At 43.1% G+C, this 21,511-nt stretch overlaps 2 protein-coding genes across 4 annotated transcripts in view; both read right to left on the reverse strand.

Annotated features, from left to right (window-relative positions):
- Positions 1 to 4,673, reverse strand: part of LOC118774790 (signal-induced proliferation-associated 1-like protein 2) — a 30,725-nt gene extending 26,052 nt beyond the window's left edge. Inside the window, exon 1 of one of the 2 annotated variants that reach the window (XM_036524286.1) lies at positions 4,430 to 4,673. The gene's annotated coding sequence lies outside the window, so the exon portion shown is untranslated. Of the gene's footprint in view, positions 1 to 3,951; positions 3,972 to 4,429 lie in introns of those variants that run through there. The other variant, XM_036524287.1, reaches the window with a different exon arrangement.
- Positions 4,674 to 12,373: 7,700 nt separating this feature from the next.
- Positions 12,374 to 21,349, reverse strand: LOC118774686 (histone acetyltransferase KAT5). Of its 2 annotated transcripts, XM_036524108.1 has the most exons (14): positions 21,336 to 21,349; positions 21,154 to 21,220; positions 20,691 to 20,759; positions 20,283 to 20,422; positions 19,011 to 19,079; positions 17,569 to 17,748; positions 17,357 to 17,431; positions 16,958 to 17,206; positions 16,283 to 16,372; positions 15,571 to 15,711; positions 15,172 to 15,265; positions 14,494 to 14,653; positions 13,757 to 13,838; positions 12,374 to 12,529 (listed from the first exon to the last, which is right to left on the reverse strand). In XM_036524108.1, exons 1-14 carry the CDS (start codon positions 21,345 to 21,347, stop codon positions 12,395 to 12,397), a joined length of 1,563 nt encoding a protein of 520 aa, XP_036380001.1. In that variant the 5' UTR covers positions 21,348 to 21,349; the 3' UTR covers positions 12,374 to 12,394. The 2 variants fall into 2 exon arrangements, with proteins under 2 accessions (XP_036380001.1, XP_036380002.1); XM_036524109.1 differs by lacking the exon at positions 19,011 to 19,079.
- Between the last annotated feature and the right edge of the window lie 162 nt (positions 21,350 to 21,511).

Consider the following 21,511-nt stretch of genomic DNA (forward strand, 5'->3'; position numbering starts at 1 on the left):
TGTTTCTTTTTGAGTTGCAGGACTTTGTTGATGAATATTTCCAGCACATCGTTTTTAACTTCTATATTTAGCTTTGATCTTTCATGCTTGACACAGAGGAAATGGTGGTGTGGCACTGAATGTCCCTACAGGAAAATCAAACACACCTCTGAGTCCTACTCCCTATTTGCCAATAAGCTCTGAGTGTTGAAGATAGGTTTATCAATGTGTAGTTATTAAAACTTTTGAAGCCTTGCAAAAACACACCTATTGTCTGGTGTTACATCTCTTCATATATGCATATATGTGTAAACCTTTATCCTAGATAGATCCCAAACACATACTGTGTCAGGACTGCGGCTCCCTAGCCGGGTTTGTTTTTGTTTTTGTTTTTGTTTTCCCTGTCCATGTGCTTTTGTTTTTTCCCTGTGTTCCAGCCCTGCCCTGCTCTCCGCCCTGTCTCCGCCCACCTGGTCATCTGACTGGCTCCACCTGCCTACCTGCACACCTGAACCCCATCTTGTCATCTGCCTTGCCCTATATATTCCTTGTTTGTTTCTTGTCTCATTGTGAGTTCGTCTCAGTTCGTCTGTGTTGCTACAAGCCGTTTGTTCCTGTTCTGCCTGCCTGCTGTTTATCTGTACTCTTGCCCGTTTTCTTGACCACGTTTTTGGATCCGATTTTTGGTATTGTTAGCCGTGCTTTTCTGGTTTTCCGACTTCGCCTGTTTTGACTACGTTTTCTGGATTCCCCGTGTTGGCTTTATTAAACTTCGCTTTGCGCACCCTATTCCGCTGTCTGCGCCTGAGTCCCTGCCTGAGCCCTGACATACTGTACATGTTCAAAGATTGTGAGGCAGTTATGTAGCTGTGTAATGTAACTTAATTGTTGTGTGAATATTGTATAGCAAAAGAGAACACCTGTCAGTTTTGTAAATATTTCAGCTAACATCTTTGAGTTGCAATACATATTCCTTTGCTCCACATTAAGACACTTATGTATACAATTACCTTAATTTGCTAAGTCTAAATTACCATCACTGAAACATCCCTGCCTTTCCCACCTCCACAGGCTCTGTACTTGCATTTCCATATTGAGAAAAAGGATCAAATAGATAAATGGGCTCACGGAAAAGAAAGTCAGATGGACACCCTGTAATGGGTAACATTCAAGCAATAAGAAATGGTGGGTTTTGATCCCCCTAGCTGCCCTGTCTTTGTCTCTCTCCTTTTGTTTTGTTTTTTTTCTCTCTCTGTTCTCGATCAAGCAGTCGATGACCTCAGAGCTCAGAGAAACAGTTCTTCAGTTGAGTGTCATTAAGCTCTTATCAGTAGCATGGCATCAAAGTACAGGTGACAAAAAGGGAAAGGGGCAAATGGCTGCATGCCAATTAGAGGATCTAAATCAAGTGCCGCTTGAGCAAATGAGCCTCCCTCATTTCGTCAATTAATGCCTTGTGTTGACTTTTTATCACGCGAAAGATTTTTCTGTTCACTACACTGTTCTCGATGGGCATGGAGACATTCTGGCAGCCATGTTGGATTTCTACAGGGAGGTTCGTGGAAGCGAGCCAAAACAGCGCAAAGCTTGCCGGTGGAGTGTCAGGGTAGAGTTTTTAAGTAAAGAGGCATTGTACCGTTTGTAAGTAGGTCCTCATGAATCAGACATGAATCAGATCTATATTTAAAAAGCCGGTAGGAGAACAACCCATCCATTTTGACATTTAAGTGTTTCTTCATTATTTAAATGAGCAAAATGAAAAACAAAATCCATTTACAAAAAAAAAAAAATGGTTTGGCCCAGTAAGGTGGAAACAGAGATCTCTGAACTCTCAGACTTTGTGCCTGACAACATCTTAGTGTGTTATGACTGCAATGACGTCTCTAAACCTTGATATTTGAAAACAGTAGCAAAGACAAGAGAGATATACAGTAGGTAACAACTCTGATTCTGCTTCCATTTCTCAATATTCCAGAGGTGTGCCTTGTATCTTTAGGCACCTTTGTGAATGAGGTTCTGTAAAATGTTATGTGAAGGGGCAGCAAAAAGAGGGTACCAAAGCTAAAGGGCTTCAATTCATAAATTCAGAATAGCCTCCCTTTTGACACCAAGAAGGCATGAGGCAGGTATTGATGGCAATGACTCAACCTCCGCAGTCTGGGTAGCGGAGTTACTAAACCAGCCTCACCATATCACCACTTTTAGCAGTGTCCTTGTCCCACTAGTCATACTTCACTATGCCGGTCTGCTGCTGCGGCTAAAATGTCTGCTCGAAACGGCTTTGCTTTCGGCACGTAATGTAATTAGGTATGCAAAGAGGACAGCAGTGCTGAGTCGTTGTTGGGGCGCTGGGCTTTGGGCCATGAGTCACAGCTTTGAAACCCCGTTTTCAAGCCGTTGTACTATTGAGCAAATTACATTTCCTGAATTGCACCAGTAAAGACAGATGTATTTTCGCAGACCCCTGTGCAATGCTGGTCTATGTACTTACTTATAGTGTTACTATAATGTCAATGGTGACTTTCAATTCACAGTGATTTTAACATTGGTTTACAGCGGAGAGGGACAGCACTGTCAGGCCTCCCAGTGTTTTTAAATTAGGCAAATTTACCAAATAGTTTTCTGTACCTCTGTTAAATCGGTTTTAGCTCAACTCATTTTGGCATTGTGATGGAAACACGGCCCCCAGCAGACAGCCTGCACATCCGTATCAAACTCAAAATATCCCTCTTTTAATTTACACCACCGTGTCACATGAGCCAAAGACTGATGTCCAAGCCACCCCACAGCAGGCCAAGGGCTGTGTTTTGTGCTCCTTTGGCTGAAGAGTGGATCTAATCAGTCCAGCCACATTGAGATCCTGTTATGGTCATAAAAAGAACACCAGCCCCCCCAAGGTTCAACAGGATCATTCATACTACATTCCTGCTTGCACTGATTTGGTGCCCTGACAGACAGGGCAGGATATCAACCGCAGATCTTGTAGCGCGTCTTCCTGTGTCCTTTCAACTGACCATGATAAAAAAGGCTTTCTTCAGTGCCTGTGTCTGTGACGCCACCATGAAAACAAAGCGTCATTAGCTTCGCACAGCATGTGTCGAAAGGCCCAGCCCAGAACCAGACTCGGCAGCCAATCAATCTGCTGTTTCTATCGCAACAACACTGCCTATTCAGCACACAGTTATAAGCATCACCTGTCTGTTTATATTCCCAGAGAGAACAATTATGAAGCACTAGTCAGACAGAGACAGAAATAGACGCATCTCTTTCTTACACGTTTGTGTGCCCGTTTACATTCCTACATCTACCCCATTGGCCAGCTTGCCAGCACACAGTTTCTGTCTCATGCATGAAGTAAATTTCACATGCGCTGCACAGAAGAACAGAGTATCTGAAATATCCAAATCATCACACTATCAGAGACAAAAGACACATATGTTGTTGGTACCAATCTGTCAGAACCAAATATAGAACAATATTAATATTAGCCAATAATTACTGTCAGTACTGAGTAAAAGAAGGTAAAATGCATGTCAATAATATACCAGAAACAGTGCATCACCATGCAACACACTATACATATAGATACATATACATATATGACATGCACACAAAATTATTCAGTACCCAGGCTTATGTAAGCTGCTCCATCCACTTTACATTCCATTGTCACTTCATTGTCCTGCCTTTCTATTTCACCATAACACTCCCCACACCAATAAAAGTATCTCCCCCAAATAATTTGCGCACAGCCCTGCTTTGCAGTGCACGTTTTAAAGCAAGACTGATCCCATCACCCATCACCCCCCCCCCCCCCCCCCCCCCGGCTTCACACCATCTCTTCCTCTTTCTGTCTCAGCAAAAACGCACACATTGCCCTCACCAGCCCCTACATCCAAATCTCCCTTCAACTCCAAACACAGCAATAACTGCAGGAATATCTCTACAGGAAAAATACCACGTTTGTCTTACCTCTCTGTGTCTGTGAGTGCATCTCTTTCTCTCTCTCTCTCTCTCTCTCTCTTTCTCTCTTTCTCTCCCTCTCTCTCTCTCTCTCTGCAATTCCCCCTCAGTCCTGCAGCCCTAAGAAGCATACAGCAGAGGCTGCAGTGGCTTCATGTCAGTGTCATAACACCATTTCAACAGAGAAGGAAAAACAAGTCAAACACACAGAAGAGAGAAAGAGGAATCTACCTCAAACATCATTTCCTCTCCCTCCTTACACAAAGCGTTTCCCTTATTGGGTTGACACATTCCCTCCTCCTCTGTGTTAAGAGTGGCTGGGGTTTTTTTTTTTTTTACGGTGGAGTCAACTGAAAAGCCGCGCGCATGTAAGCACAAAGAGGTGTTTTGAGACGGAGAGCTACTGGGTCACAGTCCAGTTCGCGGAGGTTGAGGGAAAGATGTGCACATCCCTGAGAATCTGGGTCAAGTGAAAGACATGCCTTACCTCCACACTGCATCCCTCTCTCCTTTCATCTAATTCCTCCAAGTCTTCTCCCTCTCCCCCTCTTGTGAAGACAGCATTGTGTTCTGGTGGTCTCTTTTCTGTTTTTTTTTTTTACTTCTTCATTTGTTCAGTCCGAATGTCTCATCTTCTCTCTGTTCCACAAAACCCCTCTCTGGTCAGTGTGACGAGGAGCTTATTTTCCCCATCACATTGTTCAGTCAAAGGGAGCAGGTTGATATCCTCTCCGTCCCTCCCTCTTTCTCACTCCCTCCCTCCCTCCCTCCCTCCCTCCTCCCCTCTCTCTCTCTCCCTTGCTGTTTCCATTCCATTCACATCGGAACTAAGGCCAACCCCCCCCCTCCTTCTCCCTTCACCCAACATATCTCCGATCTCCCTCCCCCTCCCCTCTGTATCCCCCCCTCCTCCTCCTCGCTCTGTCAGAAAGAGGCTGGGATAGCAACAGACAGCATGTCTTCTCCCTCTCCAAAGCTAATCTGTCTTTTAGACTAATGATTGGATGATTTGGGGGGATAGATTAAGCTCTCAGTGACTATGTGTACTGCACTTGTACCGTGTCTGAGTTTCTGTAACGCTGAAACTCTGCCCACCGGTCAGTGTGCCATCCTTTTAGATACGTGTCTGTGCGTGTGTTTGGACAGTAGTGCACAGAGTTCTTTTTCTAATTAATTATCAAATAAATTTGTGCTTAATGCTCCCAAACATACCTGTTGTTGCTGTAGAACATGTTGAACATACTGCAGAACACATATGACTGTTTCACATAGCTGTCTTAAATACAGTCAGGGCTTATGATATTCATATCCCACATTTGATGTAATGAAAGGTCTTTATCCTTTATTTGGGAAATATCTGGGAAATAATTTAGATTTTTGTCATTTAAACATAGATTTTAGATAAACAAAGACAAGCATGTTATTTAATCCTTTCATTTAAAGTTTCAGTGTAACTCAGCATAGCCTCATTGAAAGCATTGAGTCAGTCTAGAAGCAGCAATACGAATGGCTGGAACATTGAATGAAAAAAAAAATAGCCACTGTGAGGAGGGAATCCAAATTTCATTCACTTTGAGCACTCTCCCAACCCACATGCAAAATGGCCATGTGTTCGTACTGTTACAGCAATGCTGAGTGTAATGTTGGAGAATCACTAAGACAATGAAAGCCATACATCACCTGGGTACCTGCACCTTTCAGAAACACCAGTCTGTATAACATACATCTTTCTAATGTGAGCATATACTGGCATCAACCCACCACCATCTTTAGCTGCTACTGTAGGGGTGTGAAAATTATCTCCGACTTGAGCATTTAGTAAGGCTATAGAAATAAAAATTGTGTGGTTATGCAAATGTCTGAACTTAGCTGTATAATCAACGCCCATGTCAAATAATCAGTCAAATAACTGATAAGAGCGAGCAGGGACCAGAAGACAGGAGAGCAGCAGGGACAGTGTTTTCCATATTCTCTCCTTAATTATTCCTTAAACATTGAGCATCTGGAGGCAAAGCCCGCCCCCTCCTCCTTACGTGGCCATATGGCCCAAGATGATTCTGGTCAAACTGAGTGGGGGTCACACAGTGGGGGGTCATGGGGAATGGGGTAGGTGGCACGTGTTTTGTGTGGGAGGTGTCCAGAAAAGAACAGAGGGAGGAGAGATATGGCCGAAAGAAAATGCAGAATTTGTGTACGTTTTGTTTGGATAGTGTGAAATTCATTGTCTCCTCAGGAGCAGAACCGGGCACTACTTTTTTCACTTTTTTTGGGGGCAACTTGTTTTTGTGTGAGACCGTGCAGTGTTTTAATGGTCTGTTTCTTGGCACTGCAAGGGAATCAGGAACTACTGTATGGCAATCATGTCACTGTGTGTGTTTTGCCTTGGTTAGATTCAGATGCACGTTAAAGTGTGAATTCGTCAGTAGTTTCGGTTTCCCCTCTGTCAGCTGGCGTCTCATCTGCGCTCACTGGGCTGGGCATTTCCTGCCTCAGTTTTCAGCCTCATCGTACAAAGACAAGGGAGTTTCAGTGAGCGTCCATTAAGGGAAGCCACCAGAGAAAGCCCTGTCATTTGTTAACTAACTTAATCATGCTTTACCACCGCGTTTGCTTATCCATCCGTCACCGTTACCATCATTCCCTTTGGTACAGAGTCCCTGCTAACCTCATCTATGGTGGCTTCAGAAAGCATTAAGACCCCCCCTTAGAACATCTGTGGAGAGGCTTGATGGTGGCAGTTCACAGATGCTCCCCATCCAATCTGAGCTTGAGAGGAACTGCCAAGAAGAATAAGAGAAACTGCCCAAATCCAGGCATGCAAAGCTTGTAGAGACTTACCCAAGAAGGTTCAAAGCTGTGATTGCTGCCAAAAGTGCTTCTACAAAGTACTGAATACAGGGTCTGAATATTTATGTAAATAAGATATTTCAGTTTTTGATCAGTTTAATCAGTTAGCAAAAATTTCTAAAAAAAAAGTTACTTTGTCATTATAAGGAATTGCATGTAGACTGACAGTCAAAAGAATGCACTTAATCCATTTTAGATGAGGTCAATAACACAACAACGTGTGCATTAAGTGAAGAGGTCTGAATACTTTCTGAAGCCACTGTACCGACCGCGCATTTCACCTTGGGTAGGTGGCCTCTACAACTATCAGTCAGCCAGACTGCCAGACTAAAGGCAGACTTCTTGGCCTATGCCTCCTTTTTCTCTCTCACTAGTTCCTTGCGCTCACAGAAACATGGATCACCCCTCACAAAACTGGTGCGCCAGCTACCCTTTCCACTGCTTAGACCTTCATTCACAGCCTCTGTCTATCTGGATGGGGTGGCAGTAGGGCCTGCTCATCTCCTCTAATTGGAACCTCTCTGTTCTTTCCCTCCTGTCTCTATATCTTCTCTTTTGAATTTCATGCTGTTATCTTCACCTGGCCTACAGCACTGTCCATCATTGTCCTCTACAGCGTCATCAAGTCTGGGGTGTTTTCTGGGTGAATTGGATGTCCTGCTCAGCTCAATCGCTGACGACAAGGGTCTGCTTGCTCCTCTGAGAAACTTGAACACACTCAACTCAACTTCATCTCACTTGAGAACTCCCAGACTACTAGTTTCCTCTCCCTGCTATGTTAAGTTAACTTCTACCTTCTGCAGTCATCTGGTACTCACAAAGTGGGCAGTCAGGTTGTCCTTATACTTCTCAGGAATTGAGAAGCTCTAGTTTCTAGTTACCCTCTAGTTTCGCAGTCGCCTGGCTTCATCTTTCAGATGGTTACTTCCTGTCCTTGACTCTTCCTCTTTTCGCAAAACCCCTGCAACCTGAAGCCGTTCCTCTCAGTCACCATATCACCGTAACCTCAACAGCGTCTTCCCCTTCTGCCCTCTCCCCCATGGTTACTTCGCCGCTCCAACGTGCAGAATTTTTCTGTGAAATGTCAACTGACTCTGCAGCATCCTCTCCCCTGTCCTCCCTCTCATCTGTTCCGGAAACTTTCCCCCCTTGTTTCCAGGACTATCTCCCTCCAGCCTGTAGCTGTTTGAAACGCTCTGTTGTGATAGAGCCAAATTACAGACTGCAGAACAGAAATGGGAAAAAAAAATTCACAACCAAACTGACCTCTCAGCCTACTCTCCGCTTTCTCACTCACTCTGTCTTCCGCAAAAATTGAAAATCTTATTTTCGAAACAAATTTCAGGGTTCATCTGCTAACCCTTGTAAATTGTTCACCACCTTTTCTTCCCTGATCTCTCCAACCTCATACCATCCTCTCTCTTCTCTCACAGCCAGAAAGTTGCCACCGTCCACAACTCCTTCAATCAACCCATGACCGAATCACTCTGCCACCAGCCCTGTTACTTTTACAGTCCTCTCATTTGCCCTTCTCCTTTTTTCCTCTCCTAATCTCCGGAAGATTTCACCAGATGTTCTCCTATTCATCACCTCATCACTACAAAACTTATTTTCTTATTTTCAAAACAAATTTCAGAAGTCATCTGCTAACCCCTGCAAATTGATCTCCATCTTTTCTTCCCCGATCTCTCCATCCTCATACCTTTCTCCCTCTTTTCTCACAGCCAATTACTTTACACTGTATTTTGATCAGAAGGTTTCCATCATCCACATCCCCTTCAATCAAATCACTCTGCCACCAGCCCTCAGTTACTTTTCCAGTCCTATCATTTGCCCTGTTCACAAATGCAGCCACCTCAGAACTACTGATGTCTAATCACCCAGCTACCTGCTCCTTAAATCCACTTTCTTGTCTTTTTCTCCAGAGAGTCTCACCAGTTTTAATGGTTTAATACACTTGTGTCTCTACCAGCTAGCTTGTACCTTGTCTGGCCAACTATTGAAACTTGGTCATTCAGCACTTCTATTATTGACTCATTTTATGGCTTTTGCCTGTGTTGTACTCTGCCTCACTTGCAAGTCTCTTTGGATAGAAGTGTCTACCAATTGAATAAATGTAAATGTGATGTAATCACCCCACTTACTAACAACTCCCCAATGTTTCCTCTGTCTTCAGGCAGGCTTGTACACATCTCTGCTCAAGAAACCAACTGGAAATTTCTACTGCCCAAAACTACAACACCCTCTTCTGTCTCTCTTTCCTCTTCCCTTGAAGGTGCTTCTTTTAATTAACTCTCTTCTTTCTGTTACAAATGCCCTTGTACAAGGGTTGCCACCCAGTCTGCTGTGCTGTTTCCGGACCTTTCTGCAGCCTACGACACAGTGAATCACCATATGCTCCTGTCTTTCTTGGTGGTGATGGGCATCTCGGGCCCCTGTCCTCAGCTGAATTTCATTGTACCTCTCAGAGTGCACCAGTCAGGTGTCCAGGAGAGGTGCCAGAACTCCCCAGAACCTCTCTGCAGGAAACCCTCAGGGTTTGGTCCATGGCCACCTGCTTTTCTCCGTGTATATAAGATCACTTGACTGTCATTTCCTTCCACTGCTTCTCCACTTTACACACTGGCCAGGCCACTGCACTTGGCTTCTTCAGGGTGCTTGGCTATACCCCCAAACCTTAACCTAGCATCCTGGTCACAACCTCTGTCTGTCTTGGCCCCTTTGTGGCCCCAGCTGACTGTTGTGGTCAGAACGGCAGAGAGACAGGCCACCCTTCATCACACAGTTAAAACCCACCTCTTGAGGCAACACCATAGCCCCCCTAAGAGTGATCTTTTATTTCCCTTTTGTGTACTTTTAAACTATATGGAAAATTACTTCAGGATTATCTGTAATTATTTTGTGGAGGTGTACTTCAAGGTATGTGTTAGCATTGTATTTAGAATGGCATAGTCCCTCTGTCATGGTTATTGTCTTGTACTTTCATGTTGACGTAGACACACACTTGCGATCTTGGCACTATCTTGGCACTGATGTTTCTTCACATGTGGTTAGTGACGTTCTGCTTGTACAACTTTTCTGACACTTTATTAGATACACTTTGTAAGTCGCTCTGGATAAGAGTTTTGATTAAATGACAATAATGTTATATCACCACCAATGTAACGCGTTCAACCACAAGTGAGAAATGTGAGATACTTGGCAACAGGTATAACTGTAATTTGTAAATAAGTAATGTTGTACACCAAAAATAATTGGAATGTCTTGTTGATTTTTGAAGTTCTCACTTGTGTCTGTGGGTACATTCCCACATTATCACTATGTATAAAGCACCCTGTTGACCTGCATTACCTTCCACTCTCCATTCATTACTTATATTTCTTGGGAGCAAGCAACTGTAAAGAACGCTTCATGTGTAACAGCTAAGGTTTTGGTATTAGTTCAGTGATGCCAAGATGTTAGCAGTTAGACAAAAAGCGTTCTTTACAGTTTCCTCCACAACCTGAGAGCTTGTACTTCCTCCTACAACCAACTGTATCATAGTGAATATCATGGCGACATCTAGTGTTCACTGTCTTCAGTGTATTTCACAAAGGGTCTGAATAAAGGAGGAAGCAATCCTTTTGAAGAAAAGTACAGCTTTCAATACATAAATAATGAGCAATTTAAATCAGACAGGAAAATATCATTGTTTATATAGTACAGTAGTTAATTGTGTACAAGTACAGAAAAAAACACAATTAAACCCTAATTTTTTAAAAATCAATTCAAAATTAAGCTGATTAAGCTATATAAAAGTAAATGTTCAGTGACATGGATGAAAACTGAAAATCAGTATAGAATGATTACAAAGGTTAAAGTAACAAAAATGGGGACTGGACTCTATAATGTTTTTATGCAATATTTCCAACATCTTACTTTGTATCATTTACATTATATCATGCAGAGTCTTTTCCACATTTCTTCCTTTGTAAATAAGGAGTAATGGAGGTCATTATTATTATATTACATATGTTTATTATTATATTATTCATATGTTTCAACCTTTTCATAGTGTGCAGGTTATGAATTATGTGCGGGAGGGTTATGAATTATGTTTGTTGATATAATGTCCTACTGGTTGTAGCTTTCCACACCAAAGCCTTAACATTTAATCATAATTTCACATCAATACCATGAAACCTGATATCAGCATTGTCTAGTGCAACAAGATCTTTAAGTTGATTTCAACATACATTAAATTGCTATAAACATTATTTCTTTTGATAACCTGCACACCTTAGTTTGCCATTAAAAATACAGAGTTCTTAACTTCACAATGATACACACAACTTAGTTTGACCTTGTAGACGGATGGAAGTGATTTTAATAACCAAGATGGATGCTAAAGATGTTTTGGCCTGGTGACAGTGTATGATTCTTTGAAATCCTTCAGTCAGGAGGCTCACACCCGATTTTGTTATCTTTAACCGAACATGCATGTAAATGAGCTTGGGTTGACAAGCGTGCAAATTCAAGGATCTTTTTCAAGATAGCAAGGAAATGCATGGACGTGATGGATAAGTGCACCCTCTAGTGGACATACTTATAAAAACTGACGCTGGCACGAAGCCCGACCACTGCCAGACGTTGAATTCATTCTTATAGGCTTTAAGATGACACTTATGATTAACCCACCTGTGAACACAGATTATTGGTACTAATGACATCTATTAACAATCCTTTCAAATTCACTGGTTCGTGTTCTGGATCACTTAAACATTATGAAAAACATTATTAATAAGTGAACACACAAAGCGATGGGTATGGTTAATTTATGTTCAGGTTTACTTAAAAATCAAACAGCTGTATAGTTCACTAAATATACATTCTTGTGACACATGGCTTTTTACGTATCCTCATACTTATCTGACATCCAAAAATTCAGTAAGACTTTAAAAAAAACTATACAAAACATCTTTATGTTACAAATGGTCCCCATCTTATACACATGATTACTATGGTTCAGACTGGCCATTCTCGATGTGCGTTATATCTACAGGGCGGCATTGTGCTTGTAGTGAAGTGACTCAGGGCCTTATTTCATTTTTAACAAACACAGACACAGCATCAGTCACTGACATATCTGAATAGAGCTGTGCACCTGACCTAGATGTCATGGTGGCAAGAACTCTGGATCAGGGACAAGGATTAAAAAAGTCAAGAGTAATGACATTAAATCTTCAGAAAGAGAACACAAACAACAAACCTCTAAAATAAACAGACGGTCCTGTAGCAGTACTGGTTGTAAAAATCCCTCACCTTGGCCTTCACTTAGGAGGCTCGAAAAGACCGATCCAACAGTGTGGTGTGAGCAAATGGTATCACTGACAATAACAAGGGAACGTGATTAGGATGGACTGGGACTGGTTCAATCAGTGGGAAGTGTCGATCAATGAGAAGGGTTAAAAACACGGTCCGTGATTATGAGAGGGTGATGAACACTGGGCGGGTTCGAGACTCCGTGGAGAGGCCTGGCCACCATCTGCTCTCAAAGTCCCACAGAGGGGTTGAGAGAACCCGGATCAGGGTCGTTCCACGTTTTCGGGGGGGGGCATGCTGGCCTCTACCACTTGCCCCTCTTGCTCCAGTCCTTGGGGGTGAAGTGGAGACATTTGGGGTCGATGCGGAGGTGACGCTTCAGCATGGCTCTATCGTGTCCGTCCACAATGTCTTCTGACAGCGTCAGGATGTACTGACCCTGGCCAGAGATAAGGTAAAGAAAGAGCTGAGCTGACTCAGCTGATCAGCGCCCCCAGCGCTGTCAGGACACACACAGCGTTATGCAGCACCTAAGACCCCCGAGCATGAAACAAGAGCCGCAACAACAGAGCTGTGCATTTACTGGCCCCCTAAAATGTCAGGGCTCCGCCCCCTTAGCTGTGGTGTTTTGTTTTCCCCTGTCCATGTGCTTTTTGTTTTTCCTTGTGTTCCAGCCCCGCCCCGCTCCCCGCCTGGGCTCCGCCCGCCTGATTGCCTCATCACCTTCACCTACCCAGCCCTATATCTTCCCTGCGTGTCTCTGTGTTGTTGCTAGTTCGTTTCAGTGTCTCATCCCCGCTGTAGTTTGCTCCTGTTTATTGCCGGTTCGCGTTTCCTTCCTGCTTCCCGACTACGATTCTGCCTGCCGCCTGGACTCGATCGCCCGATTACTCGCCTGCCTGGTGCCTGACCCCGTCTGCTCCGATTCCCCGACCTTGGATTCGCCCCCGGACTGCTTCTCTGTGTTTCGAACGCTGCCTGTCCCTGGTCTTACGAACTGCCTGCCGTTTTCAATAAACGCCTGGAACCTGAAAATCGCGTGGTCCGCATTTGTGTCCCAGTCACCCCTGTGACATAAAATCCTGATGAAGTTATGCTGAGTAACTTCTTTGCCTGAACGAAGGCTCTAACAGCTCTTATGAGCAGCCTGCCTTTGATAGATGCTGGAAAACATGGAGCAGTCGTGCATGTTTTGATGTGGATTTGCTGTTCTTCATAGTATGTGAATTGGCAAATTTAGTGAGCACAGAGAAAGGGATGAGCCGCACATGTGACCTAAAGATCAGTAAATCTGCACAGAATCTGGGCAGCATGATGCTTTGATAAAAGGCCAATGTTCAACTGAGATCACTGCCCACACAGCCTCTATTCAGAAATATTACTTGCAAATGCCTTTGACTGATAAATCTACACACCACCACAAAGGAAATGACACCACAGGGTTTTTTTTTCTTTTAAAGAGACATTTCAATCACATATTGTAAGGCCACAAATTACGTACATAGTTTTCAATTAGCATACATGTACTACCACACTCATTTTTATCCTACTGAACAAAGTGGGCTCATGGGTTCTTGCTGTAGGGCAGGTTTATACTGGCTTTTGTATTTCCATACAAAGCTGCCTCTACAACAAAGGTCCCCTGGAATACTGCAGTCTTTCTCACCTTGTAGTAGTTAATAAGGTTGAGGTATTGTAGGGTGGATATGACATCTTCCTTCTTCACACTGGTTATCTCACTGATCTCACTAGAAATACAAATGAACACACAAAACAGCATCTTTGAGCAAAAATACAACAGAATCAACACATTATTTAATTGCACAGCACACATTTTATCTATGGAGACTTGCCCAATGTGATGTGTCCTTCCATTCCCTGCCTGACAGAAATGTTGATTTTTTTCAGCTGCTTTTAAATATTTTAAGCTGGGTCAAAGCCAACAGTCGCAACTGTTTAATGCTCCTAGTAGGTTAGCAGAAAAACCATGCGTGATCTGCTCCTTACAAGCACTACTAAGAAAGATTCAGAGAATCATGTATTCACAATACTGTACCAATGTACCATAAACCGTATGTCAGATGAAAACCTGTGTACAAAAATATGGATCATTACATTGTCATTTTTACATTGTCATTTTGGAGACACTCTTATTCAAAGCGACTCACATGGGTTACAATTTTATCTTATACATCTGGATATCTACCGAGGCAATTCTGGGTTAACTACGTTGCCCAAGGGCACAGCAGCAGTGCCACACCAGGGAATCGAACCAGCAGCCTTTCGGTTACCAGTCCTGCTTCTTATCACTACACCACACACCTGCCCAAGCACTGCTTCTCCCCGTTCATGAAACCCACCCTATAATCAGCTATGTAACCAGACTGATGCTTCCAAACTCACTTGATGGTGATCTGAGGCCTCTCCCCATTGTCAGGCTTCAGGTCCATCAGGATCTCCAGGATGGTCTGGGACCAGTAGCTGCGGTAGGATAGCAGGCCCAGGTCGGAGAGGGGCTTCTCAGGCGTGCCGGTCTTACCCTCCACCTTGGACAGCTCGTAGCCTGAGCAGAGGGAAAAACGAGTAACGTGAACACGAAAATACCTGATGCTGTTATCTCCTTTTGGACAGAGGAAGGTGGATATAGGGGATGCAAAGGAATCGTGTGCCTGACTGTCACCATCAACAACATCTTCCTATTGCTACTTAGGTAATGGTCAGGGTCTGCAGCCTAGTTCCTTTCAGGGAACTCTGATTATTCAGTCAACTGCAGTTCCATATCCTTGCATGCACATGGATATACGAGATATGATATTTAGGACTGTGTAGTAAATTCCAACTCAGTCTAATAAGGGTTCTTTAAATCTTAAAGTCACACCCAAAATAGTATGATGCCTGAACCTAAAGAGGTTCCTGAAAGACTGATCACACTGGCAGATATGGGAACTAATTAATGGTCCTAACCGAATCTGCAGTGCAATAAAGGAAAAGAAGTGGGGATTAGAAGAGCTTATGTGCTTTTTTCTAACAAGGAAACTGTGGTACCAGTTGCGTGAGATATTTTGAGTTCCGTGGACTTACTGAATTCAATAAGCAGCTTGCCGTATCCTCTTCTCTGGTAGGGAGGCAAGGTCAGGATGCAGGCAACATTGTAATCCTCTGTTGACTCCTTCTCCTGTGAACATTTCAAAAGGAAAAAAGTAACCTTTGCCTGCACACAGTCTACACATAGCATAATAATCATAACAACACTGCATATTTGGTTTGCATGCATAACTGTATTTATGGGGTTATACTGGACCTATTAGGTACAAAATATGTAGATACAGTAATAGCAATATATGAAGATGTGATAGCTTTCATTATATTCCTACAGTATGATAGCTAGGTATGATAGCGTGATCTAGGACTATACTATATGGTACAATGTGGGTATGTGTGAATAAGATATTGTGGCAATTCATAGGGTGGTTACAGTACCTTGGAGAAGTAGCCAACAATATGAAAACCCTTGGAATCATACTCTGTCATCACATAGAAGAGGAAGGGATCGGTATCATAGTACAAAGTCTTGTGGTCCAAGAAACACTTGGCCAGTAGACACAGGTTCTGAGAGTATGTCTTCACAGCAAGAATGCGGGGAAGCAAAGGCAGAGGAGAAAAGAGCAAAAGGATGTCAGTATTTCCCACATTAGATTGTTTTGTTTTTTTAAATACTATAACCAGTAAGTCATTTCAACCAATGACTCTGATGTTCAACTGATACAATATTTTTCAAAAATGTGACCAATCTTATGTATCTGCTAGGAGCTCTTGTCTTAAAATTATTCAGATTCCTGCAATACAATCATCCCCCTATTCTATTTAAGTATCCATAAGCAGATCACTATCCTAACAACATTTATTTTTAAACTTTTAATATTATTTTATAATTGGTGCTCTTAACTGGAAGTGCACTTTTGAATGAGTTAAAGAGGTGAGAAGGACCTACCAATGCATTATCTTCTGAACCCCTTTTTACAAGAATCTCAACAGCATAAAGTCAGTATTTATTTGTTAGATAAAAGAAAGTCTTTTGGGTGAGTCTAAACAGTGTTCAATTACTAAGACAATGCTACACTTATAGTCTCAGGCAGAACTCAAGGTCAGGTTGGCAATCATTAGGAAATGTCTGAGGCGGCAGTGCAATCACCTTGTTTTTACGGCCGTCGATCTCAAAGAAGGAGATGGTGCCCTTACGGTAGATCTCATTCCCGGGGGGATGCCGAAGGTTACATTTTGTCTGGTTAGGAGAAGGAGGGATAAAGGAAGGGGGTGTTTAAAGGACAAAGCCAAACACCAGCATTGTTATGAAACTGATAATGGCTGTCATGATAAATAAATAAATAAGGCTGTCACGTCCTTCTACAATTCCTGTAGAAAAACAGTCTCATTTTTGTTTTACCTGTGGAGCTTAATAAGTTGAATGTTTTGATGCATTTGTCCTGTGGCTGAAAACTGCCCATACAGGCTACAAACTGCATAAATCCAAGTACTTGGTCTCAAATGCAAATGCAAACATTTGTATAAGTGTCACTACACCCAAGTTGGGCCAAACTGGAAATTAATTTCATACAGAAAGAACTGCTGCCCTCATCAGGTGGAAAGTTCAAGCTCCAGGTTTTGAATCGCTGCCCCAACTACGGGAGAAGCTCACTGCATATCAGTTTACGGAGGAGTAAGGAGAAGAGGGAAATCATTTTCCATAAAGGAGCTTTTGATTTACATGTTCTGGGCTCTGCTTGGGCAGAGCTTATTCTAGCGTGTCACAGCAGTAAGGTGCACTTATGCTGAAAGGGGCAGACAGACAGGTGTGCGGCTCTCTCACCAGGTGCCTCTGCAGACACTTGAGGCTCTTGAGGTACTTGAGGCAGAACTCGCAGAGGTACAGGATTGGCAGGGCGGTAAGCTCCTGGGGGTAGGGCGAGAAGTACCAGGGCTTGAGGCGGTGGCGGCCCAGCTCGATGCACTCGATGTTCTTCATGCGGGTGACGATGTCGTCGTGGCTGCGGTCCGACACCAAGCTGCCAGTCATGCGGGGGGCGGAGGGGATGCCATCGGAGCTGTCCTGGGAGTCCTGGCACAAAATCAGACGACAGAGGGAGTTGAGGGAAAAAAAAAAAAAAAAACACTTCCGAGGTGCAGTCAGAGAACTGTCGAGTTTGTCAGACGAAGATCCCTGAGCAAAAATGTCAGGTATGCGCACGCTGTGCAGCTGGAACATTACCTCATCAGTTCCCCCACAGTTCGCCTTCCTCTTTCGGCCTGGCTGGGAGGGCATGAGGCGACGGGCTGTACCATTCTGAGGGGGGGGTAAATAACCAAATAAAGTGAAGCTTTTCATTCATTCTTTTGCTTCGTTTGCAAAAAAAGCTGACCTTGTGTCTCTGTGAGATACATGGTGGGCTGTTTGTCTCTTGGACACAAGTGTTGGTTTACCGTAGTGAGGGAGGTCAGCTGCTCGTGGTCATCGCGGGGTTTGCACTTTTGGCTGAAGGCGTTTCCTTCCCTCATAGATGGATAGACGGATGCCTGGGAGGTTTCCGTGGAGACAGGCAGCGAAGACACAGCTCCGGCCGGGGATGGTGTCGCTAGGGTGAGCGATTCAGCTTTCCGCTTCTGTAAGCAAAATCAAGAGAAACCCCTATCAGCCTGTTGCCACTAATAATTTTAAACAAGACTGGACAAAGTGTTAACCATGACTGGCCAAGCCACTCAGCGTGATGTATTTGAGCTAATTTAAAGTCAAAAGTTATGAGTTATCTGAGAATTTGTGCATCTGCCCTTTTTTGAGTTAAAGGACTGGCAGAAGCCTGTTTTTTAAGTATAACAAACACTTCAAATGCATGAACCTTGGAGCTGTCAGGCTGGCTTTAAAAACAGGAGGGCACTCTTTCTGCAATTCTTTCTGAGTACTATACTAACCCGGATATAAGGCAGTCTTAAAACACCCCTCCATTTTCAGGAATCAAAATACACTCTATCAAACCAAAATATTAGACAAATTAAGAAACTTGTAAAAAATGAACAGATGACATCTGGAAATCTGGTAGAGCCTTTGTTTCTAATCCAGTGATATTTTTTTACAATAACACCATGATAATTCACATCCCCTCATAACATCTCCACACCAGATATTCTTATCTGGTTGATGAAATGTTCTCCTCAACCAGTTAGCACTTAAAAGCTGTTCTTTTTTCCCGGACCATCTAATCAGTTTGTCCAACTTTGCATCCTAACACTACAGGTAAGTTTTGTCCATTTTCCTACGCTTATGATAACTACACAACTGCTGAGTGCACACTGGTCTCACTTTGTCCAATTTGCATAAGAGATTTTTAGTTGTCCATTGCATTTTTAAAACATTTTGCAGGCAAAAAAACTTGTATTCTTGTATTCTTTGCAAGCAGACACCTACCACAAAAAAAACAGGCAAATCCATGTCTACACAAAAATCTAAGTCACACTGAGTATTCCAATGTGAGAAACAATCAAGGTAATGGAAAGTAAAATAGATCTTTCATGTTTATGTCTGTATACGTCAACACGATGCTAAGTTTCCATGTACTGAATACAGTCACCACTACTTAATGTCAGAGTCACATTCACAACCCAACTAAACAAGCATAAATTGCAACACAGTTCACACTACAGCAACCAGACACATTGTACACTGGGCACTAGGTCCAAAAGGTAAGAGTTCAGAAGGTAAGTACAAATTAACACCTTGCGCCAGTATCAAATGAATGCTTGGACCGGCCCTGCATTCAAGGAGAGCCGGTGTGTGTTGCTACCCAGTACAGTGTTCTAGAAGTTTTTTTTCTTCCAGCTCATGCCATTATTCTCTCTCCCTGTGGAAAATGGTTAGCGGGAAGCTGTACCGTTGTGGGGATGGTTTTGCCTCTGGATGGAGCTGTAGCAGTTTGGAGGCTGAGATCTAGAGTCTTCCTCTGAATTTGAATAGAAAGGGGGAGGAGGTTAACCGGCATCCTAGATCAAACCTCCACATTCAGAGGCCTGTGATTTTTTTTTTTTTAATGAACATTTAAAGCATTTCACTGGACGTGCTTCATGCAACAGCCATGAAGCCATTTCCTCCAAGTGCCAACAGGAGTCAAAAACCTTTATAGCTTGTTAAATAAATGAAATGAACCCAATCTCAGTGACAGCCCAAGCCAAGCAACACCCAAGTCGTAGAACACAAAACCTTTCCTCCCAGGTTGACAAAGACACTGCACCACAAAAACACTGCTTAAAACAAAGAACAGTACCGGGGGTTGTGTTGGTACGTGTTCTTATGCGTAATAAGTTCACCCCTGGTCACCAGCATCAGCTGGCATTCTACACATTCCGCACACATAAATGAACTGTACACCCAAGAAGGGAGTGCCACAAAATAAAATTAAATCTGAACTATAATGAACTACAAATGAGCTTTGCTCTAATGACCTGCAATTTGCCAGATGGTTAACTTGGCATACAAAATGACATAGAGATGTGTTAATATCATACTACTAGTGTTTACTAGTACTTATCAAATGATTTACTTTGGATGAAAACTGGGACATGTTTTACTGTGAGGAGAGGCTTGCCTAAAAAGTTGGAAGACCACTGCCATATGGTACTTTTCCTGACTGAGCAATCACAAAACTTCAAAGGTACTAATTCAGCAAGATCTTTCCTAGAAAAGCTTTTTTTTACCCAAATGCTTACACAGATGACATTCAAACCAACTGGCAACTTCAGCATATAGCATTACTTCATGGGTCCAGTTCACACAGCAATGAATCTCAATGACCATCCAATAATAATCTAACAGATGTTCACCTGACAAAGCTGAAATGTAAAATCACATGCACCATCATCAGATTTCAGATGGGGTTTAGAGAGATGCAGTAACAGGAATGTGCACTTTCCCAAAGAGCAGTGTTTTTAACTAAACTGTCACAAAGAATAAAAGCCACGAAACAACATTTTTAAAAAGGGAGTTTCTCCTGAGTGTGTGCTTGACTGTTACTCATATGCAGCGCATTCATGGTGACATTTGACAAGTCTGGGAGCCTGGCTGGGGAGGAAGCACTGCTGTTTTAGCGGCAGCTAGAGTGTCCCAACAGCAGGGGGGGGGGGATTGGTCCAACTCTGGTGCCTCTTACCACGGGGTCTCTCTCTGGGGAGCTGGGTCGTGACCCAGGGAGGCCATTTTTGGAAGGGGTCTTGGCCTCCTTTTTGGGAAACTGCAGCTTCTTAACGTCCAGTCTGTCTGGGGTCACCCATTCATCCAGGCGCTTGTTGACTGTACAGACATTCACACAAATGGAAACGAATTACTTCAAATGGCCATAAATGGTAACTGAGTATATCGACAAAATCAATTTTACTTCAGATATTTAAAAAATGTGGTAATTATATGTCGTGCTTATATTAAATACTTAAAACAATGTCATTTATGTTTTATATTAATCATGTACTCCAGAGCGTATGTTGTACTTGCAGCTCCCTCGAAACAACAGAACGATATCTAAAAGACTACGACTTGGCTGGGGAGTTGGGGGGATACTCACAGTCAATGTAGTGGACATAGTAGAGCTTTGTCCCCGTGATCTCCTTGACACTGAGGATTTCTGCCAAAGCTACAGGGAAAAGCACCAAGGGATACAGCCATAAACATAAATTAGCCTAGTCGGTACCCTCGCAAAGTTATTTGTATAGCTGATTCATTTTTTCCAAATGTCACTTCAATAGTAGCAAGCTGATCACGTCTGTCGCATAAATCTCACATTGTAAGCCTTACTGTTACGTGTATCATAAAAAATTAGATATATAGCGACATTACGTTTATTCTCGCCCCCTGACAGATAACATTATGTCCGTTACCAGCTAACGAATGTTAAGGTGGCAAAGTAAATACGTCAACAAAGCTAGTAAGCGTTACGTTAAACTGTCTCTCGAGGTCCGTTAAAAGACATGCACACCGTTTTAGTGGTTAGCTAACGTTAGCTAATGTTAGTAAACACCGTTACTCACGCCACTCGTCTTCATTCTCCTGATTTTTCCGTAGCACCGGGAGTCGACACCCCTCGATAATATCGCCCTAGTGAAAGAGAACGTTCTCCTTACGTTCTGCTGTTAAAGCCTTAAGTTGAAAAAGCTAGAGCAAAACACCACACGTAAAGCACAGATAAACAAGCAGCTGGAAATCTACTTACGTTGTCTGCCATTTTCCGCGTCTCTTCTTCTCCTTCGTTCGAGGCATTTCCACGGGGAAGCCGCTAACAAGCTCACTGCTGCCACCTACAGCACTGACTGACAACCCACCTCAATTCCGTGAACTGTGAGCAACGCCTATGACAAGCAACTGATCACACTAAGCATTGCTTCCTAC

This window comes from Megalops cyprinoides, chromosome 3 (assembly GCF_013368585.1).
Source record: "Megalops cyprinoides isolate fMegCyp1 chromosome 3, fMegCyp1.pri, whole genome shotgun sequence".
NCBI lineage: Eukaryota > Metazoa > Chordata > Actinopteri > Elopiformes > Megalopidae > Megalops > Megalops cyprinoides.

Excerpts from the sequence above, each read along its gene's own strand:
- LOC118774686 (XM_036524108.1), bottom strand. Across the intron at positions 20,423-20,690 it reads CTATGTCCACTACATTGACT|TCAACAAGCGCCTGGATGAA; the intron begins GTGAGTATCCCC and ends ATGTCTGTACAG. Across the intron at positions 17,432-17,568 it reads AGCTGACCTCCCTCACTACG|AATGGTACAGCCCGTCGCCT; the intron begins GTAAACCAACAC and ends CCCCCCCCTCAG.